This window comes from Hemiscyllium ocellatum, chromosome 19 (assembly GCF_020745735.1).
Source record: "Hemiscyllium ocellatum isolate sHemOce1 chromosome 19, sHemOce1.pat.X.cur, whole genome shotgun sequence".
NCBI classification, from domain to species: domain Eukaryota; kingdom Metazoa; phylum Chordata; class Chondrichthyes; order Orectolobiformes; family Hemiscylliidae; genus Hemiscyllium; species Hemiscyllium ocellatum.
In genome coordinates this window covers 79,140,280-79,156,839 of record NC_083419.1, presented here as the reverse complement: position 1 = coordinate 79,156,839, position 16,560 = coordinate 79,140,280, and the positions used below count along the sequence as shown (strand labels likewise).

The 16,560-nt window shown below is 44.4% G+C and overlaps 1 protein-coding gene across 1 annotated transcript in view; it reads left to right on the top strand.

Moving 5' to 3' along the window:
* LOC132824823 (uncharacterized) overlaps positions 1–14,757 on the top strand; it is a gene marked incomplete at its 5' end in the record, with an annotated part of 45,182 nt that extends 30,425 nt beyond the window's left edge. Inside the window, one exon of the mRNA XM_060839563.1 lies at positions 14,670–14,757. Coding sequence (XP_060695546.1) covers positions 14,670–14,757 — 88 coding nt within the window. The remainder of the gene's footprint in view (positions 1–14,669) is intronic.
* Positions 14,758–16,560: the final 1,803 nt, after the last annotated feature.

Below are 16,560 nucleotides of genomic sequence, written 5' to 3'. Positions count from 1 at the left end.
CTTTTCAGACTGAAGGCCTGTGACCAGCGGTGTGTCACAATGATCGGTGCTGGGTCCACTGTTGTTTTGTCATTTATATAAATGATTTGGATGTGACCATAGGATGAATGTTTAGTAAGTTTGCAGATGACAGTAAAATTGGAGATGTGGAGGACAGTGGAGATGGTTACCTCAGAGGACAACGGGATCTTGATCAGATGGGCCAATGGGCTGAGGGGTGGCAGGTGGAGATTAATTTAGATAAATGTGAGGTGCTGCATTTTGGAAAGGCAAAACAGAGCAAGACTTATACACGTAATGGCAAGGTACGAGAGGTGTTGCTAAACAAATAGACCAGGAGTGCAGCTTCATAGATCGTTGAATGTGGACTAACATTTTGATAGACATTTTTGTCTTTATTGCTCAGTTAATTGTGTAAAGGAGTTGGGAGGTCATGTTGTGGTACTGGTTCGGCCATGTTTGGTATATAGTGTGCAATTCTGGACACCCTCCTATAAGAAGGGTGTTGTGAAACTTGAAAGAGTTCAGAAAAGATTTACAAGCATGTTGCCAAGGTTGGAGGGTTTGTGCTGAATGTTAAGACATTATAGGTTGAGGCTATTATCCATGGAGCGTCAGTGGCTGAGGGATAATCTTATAGACGTTTCCAAAATCATGAAGAGCCTCAATAGGGTAAAAAGACAAGGTGATTTCCCTGTGGTGGGGGAGTCCACAAGCAGATGGCATCTATTAAAGTTGAGAGGGGAAATATAAAAGGGACCAAAGGGGAACAGTTTTCACTCAGAAGGCACTGTGTACATGAGCTGCCAGAGGAAGCAGTGGAGGCTGGTACAATTTCAACATTTAAAAGGTATCTGGGTGGGTGTAGGAATTAAAAAAGGGTTCAGAGGAACATGGGCCACATTCTGACAAATAGAATGAGATTTACATCGGATATCAGTTCGGCATGGATGTGTTGGACTGAATGATTTGGTTCTGTGTTTATACTGCTCTGAGTGGGTTGAGATCCAGACTGTAGATTTATGAAGCAGAAAATAAAGTATGGCACAGAGATAGACCGAGAAATCCTGCTGATCTCATCAGCTTTATCCTGTTTTCCTGATCCTCCTCCTTCAATCATTGCATTTTTCAGATCCTCATTCCTCATTCCTGGAGCTCTGTACCTGGCCTGAAACAATGTGTGGAAAGTCCTATTGCAGTCCACACGAGGTCCCTTTCCCACTGCCCTGCTCCCACGGCCTGCAATGCTGCAGACTGAGCAGACAACCCGAAGCACAATGATGAGCTCCTTCCGGCCCACGGCCCTCCTTCTCACTGAATGAAGACAATCACCAGAAACAGAATCCAGCTCTTGTCTGAGCCTTGAATACCTGACTCTGTCTCACTGAGTGAAGATTGGACTCTGATACAGAAATGAAATAAACTTTATATCTGCATTGTGTCACTCTTTAAGATCTCTGTGTGTCTGAGTTCAGGTCATTTGATTGTAGACTGTGGATAGTGGGTCCCCAGTGAAATGGAAAGAATGGTGGAGGAGCTTACTGAGGGACATCTCTCAAAGTGAGAATCAGAAAGATGCAATTCCACATTGGAAGAGATTAAGGGGAATTGATGGCTCAGAAAAATGTTATACGGATGTTTGTAAAACTTAGGAACTCTGACTGTTTTGTGGCTGGAGTTTATTTTATCCTTGCGTAGATTTGACACATTAACCCTCCCTCCCCACCACTACAGAAGCTGTTGGAACTGTTCAGTGTTTCCAGCGACTTCTGTAATTATTTCAGGTTCCTGACGGGAGCAGTCTCTCACTTTTCGAACAAAACAAACCCATCCTTGTGCTGCAACCAATATTTCAATAAGAAATGGGAAGCAGCAGAGGGGAAAGCTTCCGAGATGCCGAGCAATGCTGCCCGGTTCCACACTGCAATTCACAGAAACCATTGCCAGGAAAAGCAAGGAGCAATCTGACAGATCCGTTTCACCACAGAATGAAAGATTTATTCCCTCGATTTATCCCAGTGCCTTACCTTTAAAAGGCTGCTTACAAACCACAACACTGCCATGGCCGGAAATCGGACCCGGGTCAACCACTTGGAAGGCAGCTCTGCTCCCCACTATCCCACCATCACCCTGCTAGCAGCTCCCTCCCCATTCCCAAACACACTTAACAAGGCCGTGATCATCACCAACTGGATTGGGGCTGAAATCCAAACAAGAAATTCTGGGGAAGCTCAGCAGGTCTGACAGCACGAGAATCAGAAGCCTTCAGTTCTGAAGAACAATCCCTGTATCCGAAAGGTTCCCTCCCCACAGATGCTGCCAGACCTGCTGAGTTTCCCCAGCAATTTCTGTGCTGTCTCTCAGATCTGCAGCATCTGCAGCTCTTTGTTGGAAACAAAGCAAACGTTGAGCCACCGAAGGGGATATTGGGTCAGGTGGTAGTCTCCCTCATCCATAGAGGCAGATGGGAAGGAACATAGAATCAGAGAATCCCTACAGTGTGGAAACTAGCCATTCAGCCCATCATTCAGACACACCCCTCTACCGTCTCCCTGTAACCCCGCATTTCCCATGGCGAATCCACGTAACCTACACGTGCCTGGATACTATGGGCAATTTAGCATGGCCAATCCACCCTAACCTGCACATCTTTGGACTGTGAGAGGAAACCGGAGCACCCAGAGGAAACCCACGCAGACATGGGGAGAATGTGCAAACTCCACACAGAGAGTCTTCAATCTGACAGGGATCTGGGGAATTGGAGAGGTTTAGAGAGAGAGAGTCCAGACGGTTAGTCTAGCGTTTGAATGATGGGCCGACAAGCCTGATCTCACTGCTGTAAAACCTCTACAGTAACATGGCTCCCCACATGCAGCATTCATCACAGTTTACATTTAGCTTTAATCCGTCCTGTTATTGACCTTATTCTGAATGAAATGGATGGAGAGGGGTTGTTTGTACATTCAGTCAGATCTGTGTATTGTTGGGTCAGGAGCATCATACCCAATAACAACAGGGGGAGGGCGGATTGAATTCCTGCCCCTTACAGATCCCACTGCAACTTGCCATGTCCTCATGGATTTCATTTGGATAAAATGTTTTTTTTTAATATCATCACAATATATTGATGCCCTACTGTGCATGTTATGAATTTAGACAGAGCGATCCCTCTTTTCTCTGTGAACAAATGGAATACCAAGGAGTCGGGTTGGGGAATGTATCCTCTCACAGAAACAGGAACAGGGAGATGTCATTCCCTCTGAAATAAACACAGGCCATGCTGAGAAATCTGATAAGGTCAGGCAGCATCTATAGGGAGAAGGGAAAGGTTAACCCGTGTGTTATAAGGTTGGAAGGATTCAGCAGAGCGGAAGGAAGTTAGAAAAGTAATGATTTCTGAACAATTGGAATGGGGGTAATGCTGAAGAAAGAATGAGATGGTTTGTAATAGGGTGGAGGCTGCAGAGATTTAATGACAAACGGTTTCATGGAAACAAATCTCAAGGGATTGGGAGTTGGTTCAGTAAACGTCTAAGAGCTCAGGAAATGTGAGCAGGAGGAGACTATACAGTCTGTTTAAACTGTTCAGTCTGTTCTGGCAGTCAATCCAATCAGAGCTGGTTTGAGATTTCAAATCCGGTTTTCTACCCACTCCCCATATCACGTGACTCCCTGAGACACTGGCAATCTGTCTATTCCGATCTGAAATGTACTCAGTGACGGAGCATCCACAATCCTCAGGGAGAGAGAATATTAAAGACTCAGAGGCCTTAGAGTGAAGCGCGGTCTCCTCATCTCAGTCCCAAATAACCTGCCCCTTACCCTGAGAGGGTGGCAATCAAACCTTAATGAACTGCGGATGCTGTAACATTACGCTGATTTCTCTGCACCGATGCTGCCTGACCTGCTGAGCTTTTCCAGCAACTCCTGAGACTGTGTTATTGTGTTTCAGATTCCCAGACCCACAGGATTAATTTCTCAGCATCTACCCTCTCAAGCCTCTTCACAATCATTTCAATGAAATCGCCTTTCAATTTAGTAGAATATAGACCCAATTTATTCAGATACTCAGCCCTGGAGCACATGGGTACCAAATACTGAGCTTTATTTTGTGATTCATTAATGTGTTTGGGTCATTGCCGCTGGGTCACCATGGATTGCTCAGATATAATTGCTCTGGTGAAGGTGACAGTGAGTTATTGCCTTGAATGCTGCCATTCATTCGGTGCAGATAAACCCACAATGATGTAAGGGAGGGAGTTCCAGGATTTCCAACCAATGGCACTTGTGGGACTGAGATGTATTTCCAAGCCAGGGTGGGGAGTGGCTTGACGTGGAATTGTCAACTGGTGGTGTTCCCATGTATCTGCTGTGCTCAGTGTTCCACATGATAGTGCCGTGGGTCTGGAAGCTGCTCTGGAAGGAACCTTGGGGAATTTCTACAGAGCATCTTGTCTCAGCTGAACTATCCCAGTCAGGCACATGAGCACTAATTCTGTAATCCAGTTGATTTACATCACAGGGACTCCTTCCATCGGTCATCGCCTTCCTTTGGAGGGCATCTGGCAAGATCATCATACACGTTTTTCCCTGAATAACTCCATGCTCACTGGTCTGTAGTTCATCAATCATCTTCAAATAATGATTGATATGGTCCCGCAGAGCGTTTAATCCTCCTTTCCCCAGCTCTGAGAATGTAACAGCAGGTGGACCACCCCCCCCCCCCCCCGCCCTCCTAATGTGATCATGTTTGGGAAACCTCGGAGAGTCCAATCTCATTCATTCCATCTCGGCGTTTCTCCCCGGTTAAGATTGCTTTCAAAGTACAACAGTGCGATGGCAGGGGTTCGAGCCCGGGTTAACTGCTGGGAAGGAGACATGTCCAACCCTTTCCCAGTCATTGGCAAGCTAATCCCGAGGCCATGATCAGGACCAATTGGATTGGGACTGAAATACAAACAGAAACTGCTGGGGCAGCTCAGCATGTCTGACAGCATCAGCATCAGATCTCTTCAGTTCTGAAGGACAATCCCTGGATTCTAGAAGTTCACTCGGATTTCTCCCCACAAATCAGGCCACTCCTACTAAATGTCACCAGTAATTTCTGTGTTATCTGTCAGCTCTCCAGGATCTACAGGACTGTGTTTGTAATCCCGGAGATGTTGACCCACGGAAGGGGATATTGGGTCAGGTGACGGTCTACCTCATTAATTGGGGCAGAAGTCAAGGAGCATCTTAAACCGGAGAGGGGTCAGGGGGAATTGGAGCCGTTTAGAGAGAGAGTACAGAAGGTAAGACAGCTCAGCTCAAAGCATGGCGCTTAATGCTGCCCCGATTAAAATATTGAAGCTGGCAGAGGGGCAGATGAGCTGAGACAGGGTGGGGGCTGGGCGATATTGATGATGTGGAAGGACAGTGTGTGCATATGATCACATTCTGTCAGTCTGACTAATAGCAGGCATTCCTCGCACTGGATTCACTGAGTGGTGAAGCGTCAGTGAACAGAGTGGACTGTCCCTGTTGTTCTGTTCCTGACTCTCCAGCTCCCACTCTGTTAGTGACCTCTCAGTCTCGCTGGAAATGGGCTGTTTCCCATTTGTGCTGGATTCCTCACCTTTATCCTTGGCCGAGCTGAGAGTTGATGATCTGAGGAATATCATTCCCAAATGACTCCTGTCCAAGATAATAACGATTAATGTGTCTGTGTATCCTCCATTAATCTGTAAACATCATTGCTCAGGGCTATAGGGACATGTATTGATGACAATGAGGATTTTATCAACCAGACCAATCTCCTCTGCCTTAAGAAAATGGTCTAGCCCCCTTTTCCTGATTTCCTGAAGGCAAGTGTAAGGCGTTACAATGCGATTGGTCAAACTGCCAGGCTTGAATCAAAACAAACTTTACTCCACAATATCGTTGTAACACAAACATAAGGAAGAAAGATTGGACAAACCGAACTCGATTGGAAACCTTAACTAAATGAATATTATTTAACTACAAACAGCAGCTTCTGTAATTATTTCAGGTTCCTGACGGGAGCAGTCTCTCACTTTTCGAACAAAACAAACCCATCCTTGTGCTGCAACCAATATTTCAATAAGAAATGGGAAGCAGCAGAGGGGAAAGCTTCCGAGATGCCGAGCAATGCTGCCCGGTTCCACACCGCAATTCACAGAAACCATCGCCAGGAAAAGCAACGAGTAATCCAACTTGACACAGAACGAAATATTCATGCGCGGATTTTATCCCGCTGGCTTTTTTTTAACGCTCAGTTTAGAAACCCCCATACTGTGATAGCTGAGAATCGAGCTCAGGTCGACTACCTGGAAGGCAGCTATACTCACCACTATACCACCATCACCCTATGACCAACTTCCACAATTCTTTCTCATAAACTAAGCAAATGTTGACCCATTACGGAGGCATGGGATTTCGAGTGATTTCGGGTTTGGGTCAAAAATTGGCTAGCTGAAAGAAGATCGGTGGTGTTTAACGTGAAATGTTCATCCTGGAGCTCAGTTAGTAGGATCTGTTTTGGGGATACTGCTAATTGTCATTTTTATAAATGACCTGGATGATGGTGTCGAAGAATGGGTTACTAAATTTGCCGATGACACTAACGTCAGTGGAGTTGTGGGCAGTGTCGTCGGATATTTCAGCTCACAGAGGGACTTAGTTAAGCTGCAGAGCTGTGCTGAGTGCTGGCCCATTGAGTTTAATGCCGAAAAGTGTGAGCTGATTCATTTTGGAAGGAATAACTGGAATACCGAGAACTGAGTCAATGCTAACGACCTTGGTAGTGTGGATAATCAGAGAGATCCATGTACATAGATCCCTGAAAGTTGCCAGCCAGGTTGTCAGGGTTGGTTAGAAGGCATACAGTGTGTTAACTTCATCAAAGCAAATTACTGCGGATGCTGGAATCGGAAACCAAAAGGGAAAATACTGGAAAATCTCAGCAGGTCTGGCAGCATCTGTAAGGAGAGAAAAGAGCTGATGTTTCGAGTCTAACTGACCCTTTGACAAAGCTAAAGAAAGAGGAGAAATAGGGAGGTATTTATACGAGGCTGAGAGAAGGTGAGTCATGGCCCCAAAAGCAAAGGTGGCAATAAAGGGATGATAACGACAGTGCATAGAGAGATTATAGGGAGATTAGGAGCTGTGAATGACCAAGGCTGGAGCCAGTGCCATGTGAAAAAATATGTGGGGATGGGGGGAAGGGGTGAAGCAGAGGCAAAATGGAAAACAAGGGAGAAGGGTATCAAAGTGGGAAGAGGAGAGGAAAAGGGTGATGAGAGAGTGGGGAGCGAGATAAAGAGAGACAAGCCAACTCAACACACAATCCTGCTCCCATGCCCACCTGTCTGTCCTTGCTGCAATGTTCCAGAGATATTCAACATGAACTGGAGGAACAGCATCTCATCTTCCGACTAGGCAGGCTACAGCCTGCCGGACTCAACATTGAATTCAACAACTTCAGCTGATTAACCCATCCTGAACTCTCTGTTTTCATTCTGTTCCGTAATTTTATTTCATTTATTTTATTTATTTTTAAAAATATTTTTCTCACTGTTCTGTACCTCTTATTTCTCGATTGTCTCTCTTTCTCTCATCACCTTTTTCCTCTTCTCTCAGCCTCGTATAAATACCTCCCTATTTCTCCTTTTTTTAAAACTTTGACAAAGGGTCAGTTAGACTCGAAACATCAGCTCTTTTCTCTCCTTACAAATGCTGCCAGACCTGCTGAGATTTTCCAGTATTTTCTGTTTTGGCATCAGTTCAAGTCAGTCTTTGATTTTAAACTTGAGTATTTTCTTGATGAAATAACTGGTGAAGTGGAAGTAAGCTGCTGTCACATAGAGCGATTCAGAGACGGTAAGTGAGTGGGTAAAGCATTATCCGTTACAGTATAAAGTGGATAGTGTGATGATTGTCAGGAAGAATCGACAGAGACCTTAGTTTAAAAATGGGGAGATGCTGTAAGACTCTGAGGTAGAGAGGGATCTGCGTGTCCTGGGATATCAAATCACATTGAGTTAGTCTGCAGGGGCAGCAAGCTATTAGCAAGGCAAAGGGATGATGTTTTCGTTCATTCACTGGATGTGATCATCACTGGCTGGGTCCAGCATTTCACCCCCATTCCCATCAGCCCTTGGGAAGGTGGGAGGGAGCTACCTTATGGAACCACTGCACTCCATAAAACTTCATTTCTGGTGAAAGTGAATGTAGCAGAAAGTAAACTGAAGCTTTCTCTAGTCCTGCTCCCAATTTCTGGTATAACTGTCGGGAAGCCATGGTGGCTCAGTGGTTAGCACGATTATGTCATGGTACTAGGCTGGGCTCAATTCCAGCCTGGGATGACGGTCTGTGTGGAGTTTGCATGTTCTCCCTGTGTCTGCAGGGATTTCCTCCCACAGTCAAAAGATGTGCAGTGTAAGGAACATTGGCCGTGCTAAATTGTCCATAGTGTTCTGGGATATGCATTAGTCAGGAAAATGTAAAGTAATGGTCCTGGGTGGGATACACTTTGGAGTGTTAATGAGAACTTGTTGGGCCAAATAGCCTGTCCGCACACTGGAGGGGTTCTGCATTTACTTGCGACTGAGTGAGAAACTAAACTTTCACATGTTGTCAGTAAGCTGATGTCAGCATAACAAAGACTATCACTGGATTAGAGACAGAGTATGTTTCGCTGTACACTTTCTAACCCACATCTGCCAGGGTCTAGGAAGAATATGGCTATTTAAAGCGTAAAGATCTGTCCACAAACACTCCCAAGTCAGGGGAAACTCTGGGTCAGACTGCAGATTAAAGCGACCACTATAGTCTCTCCCACAAACTCTTACATGGACATGTGCTCACACACACACAGGTACACATACATGTTCAGTCTCATACACATACACACATACAGCATTACAAATTCCCTATCTCTCAGAACCACACATTGAACCACAATATCTCACTCAAACAAACTCAACCACAAACTCTCAGTCCTTCAGTCACACTCACACTTGCTCCTTCACATACACAGTCACTCATTCACAAACACAAGGTCAGGAGGTTTGTTTAATTGTAAATCTATTTCTTTATTTCTAGAGGACACTAAATTTGAAGCTGACGTTTGTTAGTGTGACACTTCGTAAAAGTCTATTTTCTGGATAAAACGGTCCTGACTCCACGCACCTGTGACTGTTTCACTGAGACGGTATCAGGAATCCTGTGGAGCACTTTGACCCTCAGACTGACTGTTCATCTCTGCAAAAAAAATGTCAAGATACAGCAGTGTTTGAATTAAAACGGTTTCTGATGCGCTTCCCCAATGTCATCACTGACACTTTCAGGAGGACATTAAACTGACAGTAACACAGAAACCAGGAGCAGGAAGAGGCCATTCAGCCCTTCCAGCCTGCTCTCCCATTCAGTGTGACCATGTCTGACTCTCTATCTCATTGCTATATTCCCAATTTCGCTCCAAACCCCGTGATGTCATTAACCGGTTAAAAAATAACATTATCAATGTTTTTCCTGAATGTACTCAGTAACCTGTGCTCCCCAGCCTTCTGTGGGAGAGAATCTCTCAGGTTGATCACTCTGTGTGAAGATAATTCTCTTCCTCGCTATTAGAAATGGGTGAGCCCATGTCCTGAGACTGGGATGCTTGTTCTGACAATGCCTGCCCAGGGGATACAGCCCACCCCCTGTATCTAGTCTGTCCAACCGTTAGAATTGGATACATTTCCATCAGATCCCCCTCTCATTGTACTGATTACATGCACAGGTAAACCAACCTCTCATGGGACAGCCCTGTCATCCCTGGGACTTGCTGAGTGAAGCTAATGAGATGTCAGAGGAAGTCGTGGAGGATGGTACAATGACAACATGTGGTTCACGTTTGTAAGAGGAACAGAAATAACAAACAGAATGATTCGGTTGAAAATAGTGAGAAGTTATTTAATATCATTATACGGAGGGATTTATGGTCTCAGAAATGTAACTGATAGTGGAGTCAATGAGGAGGAGGACAAATGATACATTGTCAGTTATTTCCAGCAGACTGTATAAGGGCAGGGAGGTAGTCTGCTGTGAAACTCTCTCGGCCAGACTTTCCCTTTCATTGAAGATATTAATATCCCTTTGGATCCTCAGTCACACAATCGCTCTGTAACACATTCGACACACAGCATCACTGGGGTCTCTCACATTGAGGATGACTCTCTTCCACTCTGAGTGAGTCACTAGGTGACTGTACAGACCAATGCTGCTTATTGGGAAGGATTCCTGAAACAGGGAACGTTTTCGGGTTGGAGGTACTTATAGAGATAGAGGCCGTGCACACTCATGGATGCTGCAGGTTGGGTGAAATCATTGACATATCTGATAGCAAGATAACTTTAAAATACAGATTTGAAGGCAAGACCAATATGAAACGCTGATGTTGCTGGAGCCAGCGCAGTTCAGATGGAAACCACATGGAGTTACCTCATGGGTAGCAGACACTTCAGCGACATGAAGCCGACTGACAATAAAATCATGGTTAACATGTCAAGTCTGAGTCTGAAATTCCAAGCAATGGTGTAAGAACGGGGTGTAGGAAGATTCAAACAGCATGTGGATTGATGCAGTAATTAAACACAAACAAACACACTTGATGTTGAGACTTGGTTCGAAGTTATCCAAAAGCTCGGCTTTCAAACTGAGATTGGGAACTTTCTGAGACAGTTCCCGGGAAGGTGTGGAGTATGTGATCTGCTGTCAAGTGATGACATTGACCCCTGTACTGAATACAGACTCAGTTCCTGGAACTGTCTCCAGATTTTCTCCCAATCTTTTAGGCAGACTCCTTAGACTGAGATACTTAATGATAGCAATCATCATGTTTATGGATATGATCTGTCTAGATTATCCCACTCCACCCCCCCCCACCCATCTCCCCCATCCTCCCAACCACCAGAGCACTCTCATTAGGCAGCTGGAGAACAGAATACCCCCAGCACCAGCTACTGGTGGGACAATCAGAATGACATGAATAATTGGGATGGTTTTATTGAAGCATAATGAACAGTCCAGCATCTACATGGATTTTCATTTTGAAAACAGAAATGTTGTTTTTTTCCTCAGACGAAATCCGAAGTAGCAGAGTTGGAGTCGACACCCTGGATCACTTCCTCTGATCCAGGAGGAAGCAGAGACCCTGCTCCTACACGTTGATGTTCTATGATCTTTTAGTTCTGATTGCCTTGGGGAAATATTGACTTTTGTCGTTGTTCCACTGATGTTTGTTCTGGACAGTATCTCTGGCTCATTTACACTGGGCCCCAATATGTTAAACCAAAACAAAACAGGAATTGCTGCAAATCCTCCACGGGTTTGGCAGCATCTGTGGGAGAGAGATCAGAGTTCATGTCTCAGGTCCAATGCCCCTATTCCAGGACAGAAATGTTCCCTCTGTTCCCTGAACTGGGAAACCTTATCTTCTTCTTTCGGTTCTCTTGATGCCTGATAAATATCCCATCTTCTCAGATCTCTCTAACAGATTTGCATCTCTAGAGGGTTCGTTTTGGCCCTCCATGGTCATTTCTTGCCCATCACCCACAGGATATTGAGTTTATATCAGATTTATGCAGTGAATAGTTCAATCACTCTGGAAACTGGATATTTCACCGCTCTATTGAACTGAGCTCTGAACTTGGGCAGAGCTACCATATAAATAAGGGTGTTTGTGCAGCAGCTTACATTGCGCAGCATATATCCAACTCCTTCAAAGATGTCATAGTCATTACCGTTTAAGTACCGATCTGGGACATCAAGGATATATAAAACATATAACAGCCACCGAAGTATGAAATTTCCAGATATAATGAAGAGTAAAATCACTGCCTTAATTCTACTCTTCATCTCGGGGCCAACCTGCTTCCCTTCCTTACTCTGGCCCCTCAGTCCCTTACGGACTTGACTGGACTTAAATAAAATGCGTGCGATTGTCAGCACATTGAGGAACACAATGAAAAAGAATGGCCCCAATGGGGTTAGAGCCACAGCAAATGAGCGGAATCCAATCCAGCGAGAGTCAGTGAAGTAGCTTCGTTTATTCCTGCAGTGAAATGGTATGTTGTTGTGGTTGTGTTCGCGGAGCTGGAAGTTTTTGCTGCAAACGTTTCGTTCCCTGGCTAGGGAACATCATCAGTGCTGTTGGAGCCTCGTGTGAAGCGCTGCTTTGATGTTTCTTGCGGTATTTATAGTGGTTTGTTCTTGCCGCTTCCGGGTGTCAGTTTCAGCTGCAGTGATTTGTATGTGGGGTCCAGGTCGATGTGTCTGTTGATGGATGTTCTTGCCGTTTCCGGGTGTCAGTTTCAGCTGTAGTGGTTTGTATATGGTGTCCAGGTCAATGTGTCTGTTGATGGAGTTTGGGGATGAATGCCATGCTTCTAGGAATTCTCTGGCTGTTCTCTGTCTGGCTTGTCCTATGATAGTGGTGTTTTCCCAGTCAAATTCATGTTGCTGGTTGTCTGAGTGTAAGACACTCAGACAACCAGCAACATGAATTTGACTGGGAAAACACCACTATCATAGGACAAGCCAGACAGAGAACAGCCAGAGAATTCCTAGAAGCATGGCATTCATCCCCAAACTCCATCAACAGACACATTGACCTGGACACCATATACAAACCACTACAGCTGAAACTGACACCCGGAAACGGCAAGAACATCCATCAACAGACACATCGACCTGGACCCCACATACAAATCACTGCAGCTGAAACTGACACCCGGAAGCGGCAAGAACAAACCACTATAAATACCGCAAGAAACATCAAAGCAGCGCTTCACACGAGGCTCCAACAGCACTGATGATGTTCCCTAGCCAGGGAACGAAACGTTTGCAGCAAAAACTTCCAGCTCGGCGAACACAACCACAACAACGGATACCCGAGCTACAAATCTTCAATCAGATTTTGAAATGGTATGTTCCTGATTATCTTACTGGCCTCAAATCTAAAATACCAGGGAACATTTTTTAAACAAAGCAGAATACCGGTTATTGAGAGAATTGCAAATGCATTTTTCCCTGTGCAATATTTAGTTTTCAGTTTGTAGCAACGAAAGCTGACAAACCGATCGAAGGTGAATGCGACGGTGAACCAGACCGAACAGTCTATGGATAACACTGCACACAGGAGTGATGTCCAGGAAATACAATGGGTAATAATAATAATAACAAAGTTGCCTGAGTATGACCGCACTGATAATGATCAGTAGATCTGCTGCTGCCATCGCCACCAGATAGCGTGTTGTGCAGGTAGCAAGGCCACACTTTCCCTGGGATGGGATCATGATAGACACGAAATTCACTGTCAGAAGCAAAACATGAAACTGGCTTAATATTAATGAGCATTCTTTTCTGTATAGTTTACAAGCAATCTGCATTGTTGCTACAACAGCAATAAAGATCAACCAGTCATCACAAAAAATTGTGATGTAAATCGTAAAACTGTAACTTGCCAGTTTCTAGCTTGAATAGAAACAGTCAGATGGTGCACAGCAGATGGAATCCAGGATACCAGTCATTAAAGTACCCATCAAAACATGTAACATTTAGATGGGTGAATTTACACCACATTCCCTGAAGAACAGTCCACACAGATGGATAATATGAATTGGATGACTCCACATGATAGGGATGTACTAACATTCGGAACACTCTTTTCTTTTCATTCATGGGATGTGAGCATTACGGGTGAAGTCAGCATCTATTACCCATTGCTAAGTGCCAAGGGACAATTCAGATTCATTTACTTTTCGGTGGAGTGACCTGTTCTCCATGCCCTCCCTTCTGAAAAGCTAAGTAAGTCTCTTCAGTGACTCCTTGCATTAATTTATGAGGAGGAAATCAAATCATCAGAGTGTTGAAATATCAAAACAGGGCAGATTTAAATCAATTGTCATGAAAATGAAAAGGTGTATGGGGAAGAGAGATTTTTTTTTTCTGATCGGTTTGAGGGCAGATGCCGTTCAACTACAAAGGGATGATGATCCGAGGCAGTGATAATACATGGTGTTAAAATGTGAATTCCAGGTGGAGGTAAATGCTTCATGTAAAAGAACAATGAAAGATGAGGGAGTTGGATTGTTGTAAATCTGGTCAAGTGCAAACCCCAATCATCTGTAAATATGATGGGGAATGACAGGCAGATCCTGTTGGTTGAACCAACATTGTGGATGCCTGGAGGTAGAGGGAACAGTAACAAGATACCATTGCCAACCCCAGCAAAGCTGCACTAATTCTCCTCAGTCATCCACACATAATATCCAAGAAGGTAACTGCAGTGAATTGACACTGGATTCCTAACTTTCAATTGGTTGCTGCAGGTTTTTGAAAATTAATAACATGCTGCTCATCATTCAGTTCAAAATGTACAGGAAGTTTACAAAGGCAAAATATCGAGTTAAACTGGGTGTTGTTCAGAAGCTCGGGCGGATCCACAGGGCACCTTTAGCAAAATAAACTGTCCAGGCATACACTGGAAATTCAGTGTTCCAGAAGGTTTCTTGTGGACAGGTATCTTAATTGAAAGAAAGTGCAGCGAGTTGTGAACACAGGCCAGATCAGTCACAAACCAACCTTCCATCCATTGACTGAATGTACATTTCTTGTTGCCACAGAAAGCCAGCCAACACCATTAAGGACCCTCCCACCCCGGTTAAACTCTCCTCCTACCTCTTCCGTCAGTCAGGAAATACAAAACCATAAACACACAGAACAACATGTTCAAGACTAGCTTCTTCCCCACTGGTATTTGAATTCTGAATGGACCTCTCAAATGTTAAAACTCATGTTGATCTTGCTTCTTGTGCACCTTCCTTGCAGCTGTACCTCTGTATCGCTCGCTCTGTTCAATCACACGAAGGCCTTTGTGTCTTTCCATGGAACATTCACTGCAAACAGAACAAGTTTTTCTCCCCCACAATACAGAGGTAACGTGACAATATAATAATAAATTATATCAAATCAACTCGGGGTTTATTAAAAAAGGTAAATGATAGAGATGATGGAAAAGTAACCCTGTCTATCAGCAGAGCCAGTGGAATACCTTGTGAGGTAAGACCCATTCCATGGTGTCTATAGCTGTACAGTGCGAAATGCCTGAGGACGGCTTGCTCAATGTTGAGGGGGTTGCTGCAATTTCAAAGAGACTGACATGGAATGCTGCATCACTGGGAAAGATGCTGAAATGGCAGAGATGCTGCAACATTGAAAGATATCCCGAACAGTACCAGAATTTGGGACAATGGCAGTCAGGATCATTGTTGGAGGCAATGGCTCTGGGGGAAGTATTGGTTGAAAATCCAATGGTCCACCTGGGAGTTGGAGAAGGTTTGGAGACATAGAGACTTACTGCACAGAAAATAAAAATGCACTTTGCCCGATGGAATCCATGGAACAACTGCCACAGAATTCTCATCCAGTTTTCCAGCATTAGGTCCATAACCCGGGCAATACAAGTGCACATGCTATCGGGGATCTACTTCTACTACCCTTACAGGAAGTAAGTTCCACATTGTCACAACACTTCCGGTGGAAAACTCAAACCCCTGCCTCCCTGCATCTATTACATGAGCACAAAGGGGAAAACATAGTTCCTTCTGTGCTGTCTATGCCCCTTATAACAATATACTTTTAAATGATGCCCCCTATCAATCTCCCCTGCTCCAAGGAAAACAATCCCAGTCCATCCAATCTCCCTTCATACCCAAAACTTTACTGCCTTGGAGTCTTCCTGGAAAGTCTCCACCTTCTTTCAGACAATTAATGTACTCCAACCTTCTAGCAGTAGCCTAGCCAATATTTAATACAGTGCCAACATATTGTCCCTGCTCCTAAACTATATTTCTTGCATTTAAAAGACGAAAAATCCCAATACCTTCTCAACCATTTCATCGACCTGTCCTACTATTTTAAGATCTTCATGTGCACCAAGATCTCTCTGATTCAGTGTTTCCCAGGTTTCTACCATTCATAATATACCCCTTGGGTTTTGTGTCCCGCCAAGTCATCAGCTCACATTCATGGATTGAATTCCATTTTCCAACAATTTTTGCATTACCAGTGAACTTATCCTGGAAATCTCCTGATATGCAGAGTTCACAGCATTTCTGAGTACCACATTTTATCTTTCGTTGAACATGTGACTCTGTAATTTCCCTGTTTCCATCTTCATTACATCCCACTGCTTTGACATGGATTTACTTAAAAGTTTCTTCAGGAAGGCTTATGCCCGAAATGTTGATTCTCCTGTTCCTTTGATGCTGCCTGACCTGCTGCGCTTTTCCAGCAACACTTTTTTAAGCTCTGATCTCATCTGCAGTCCTCACTTTCTCCTACATGATAAAAACAGAGAATGTAAATGTCAGTGTTGGACAGATTGTGGCACAAATCCTGTTTCCTCATTGACAATTGGTTCCTTTACCAGGCACCACCAGTCCGTCCTTACCTTTCACCATGATCAATGTAACCTATCAGTTTCCCTTGTTGAACACACTGTCAGATAAAGCC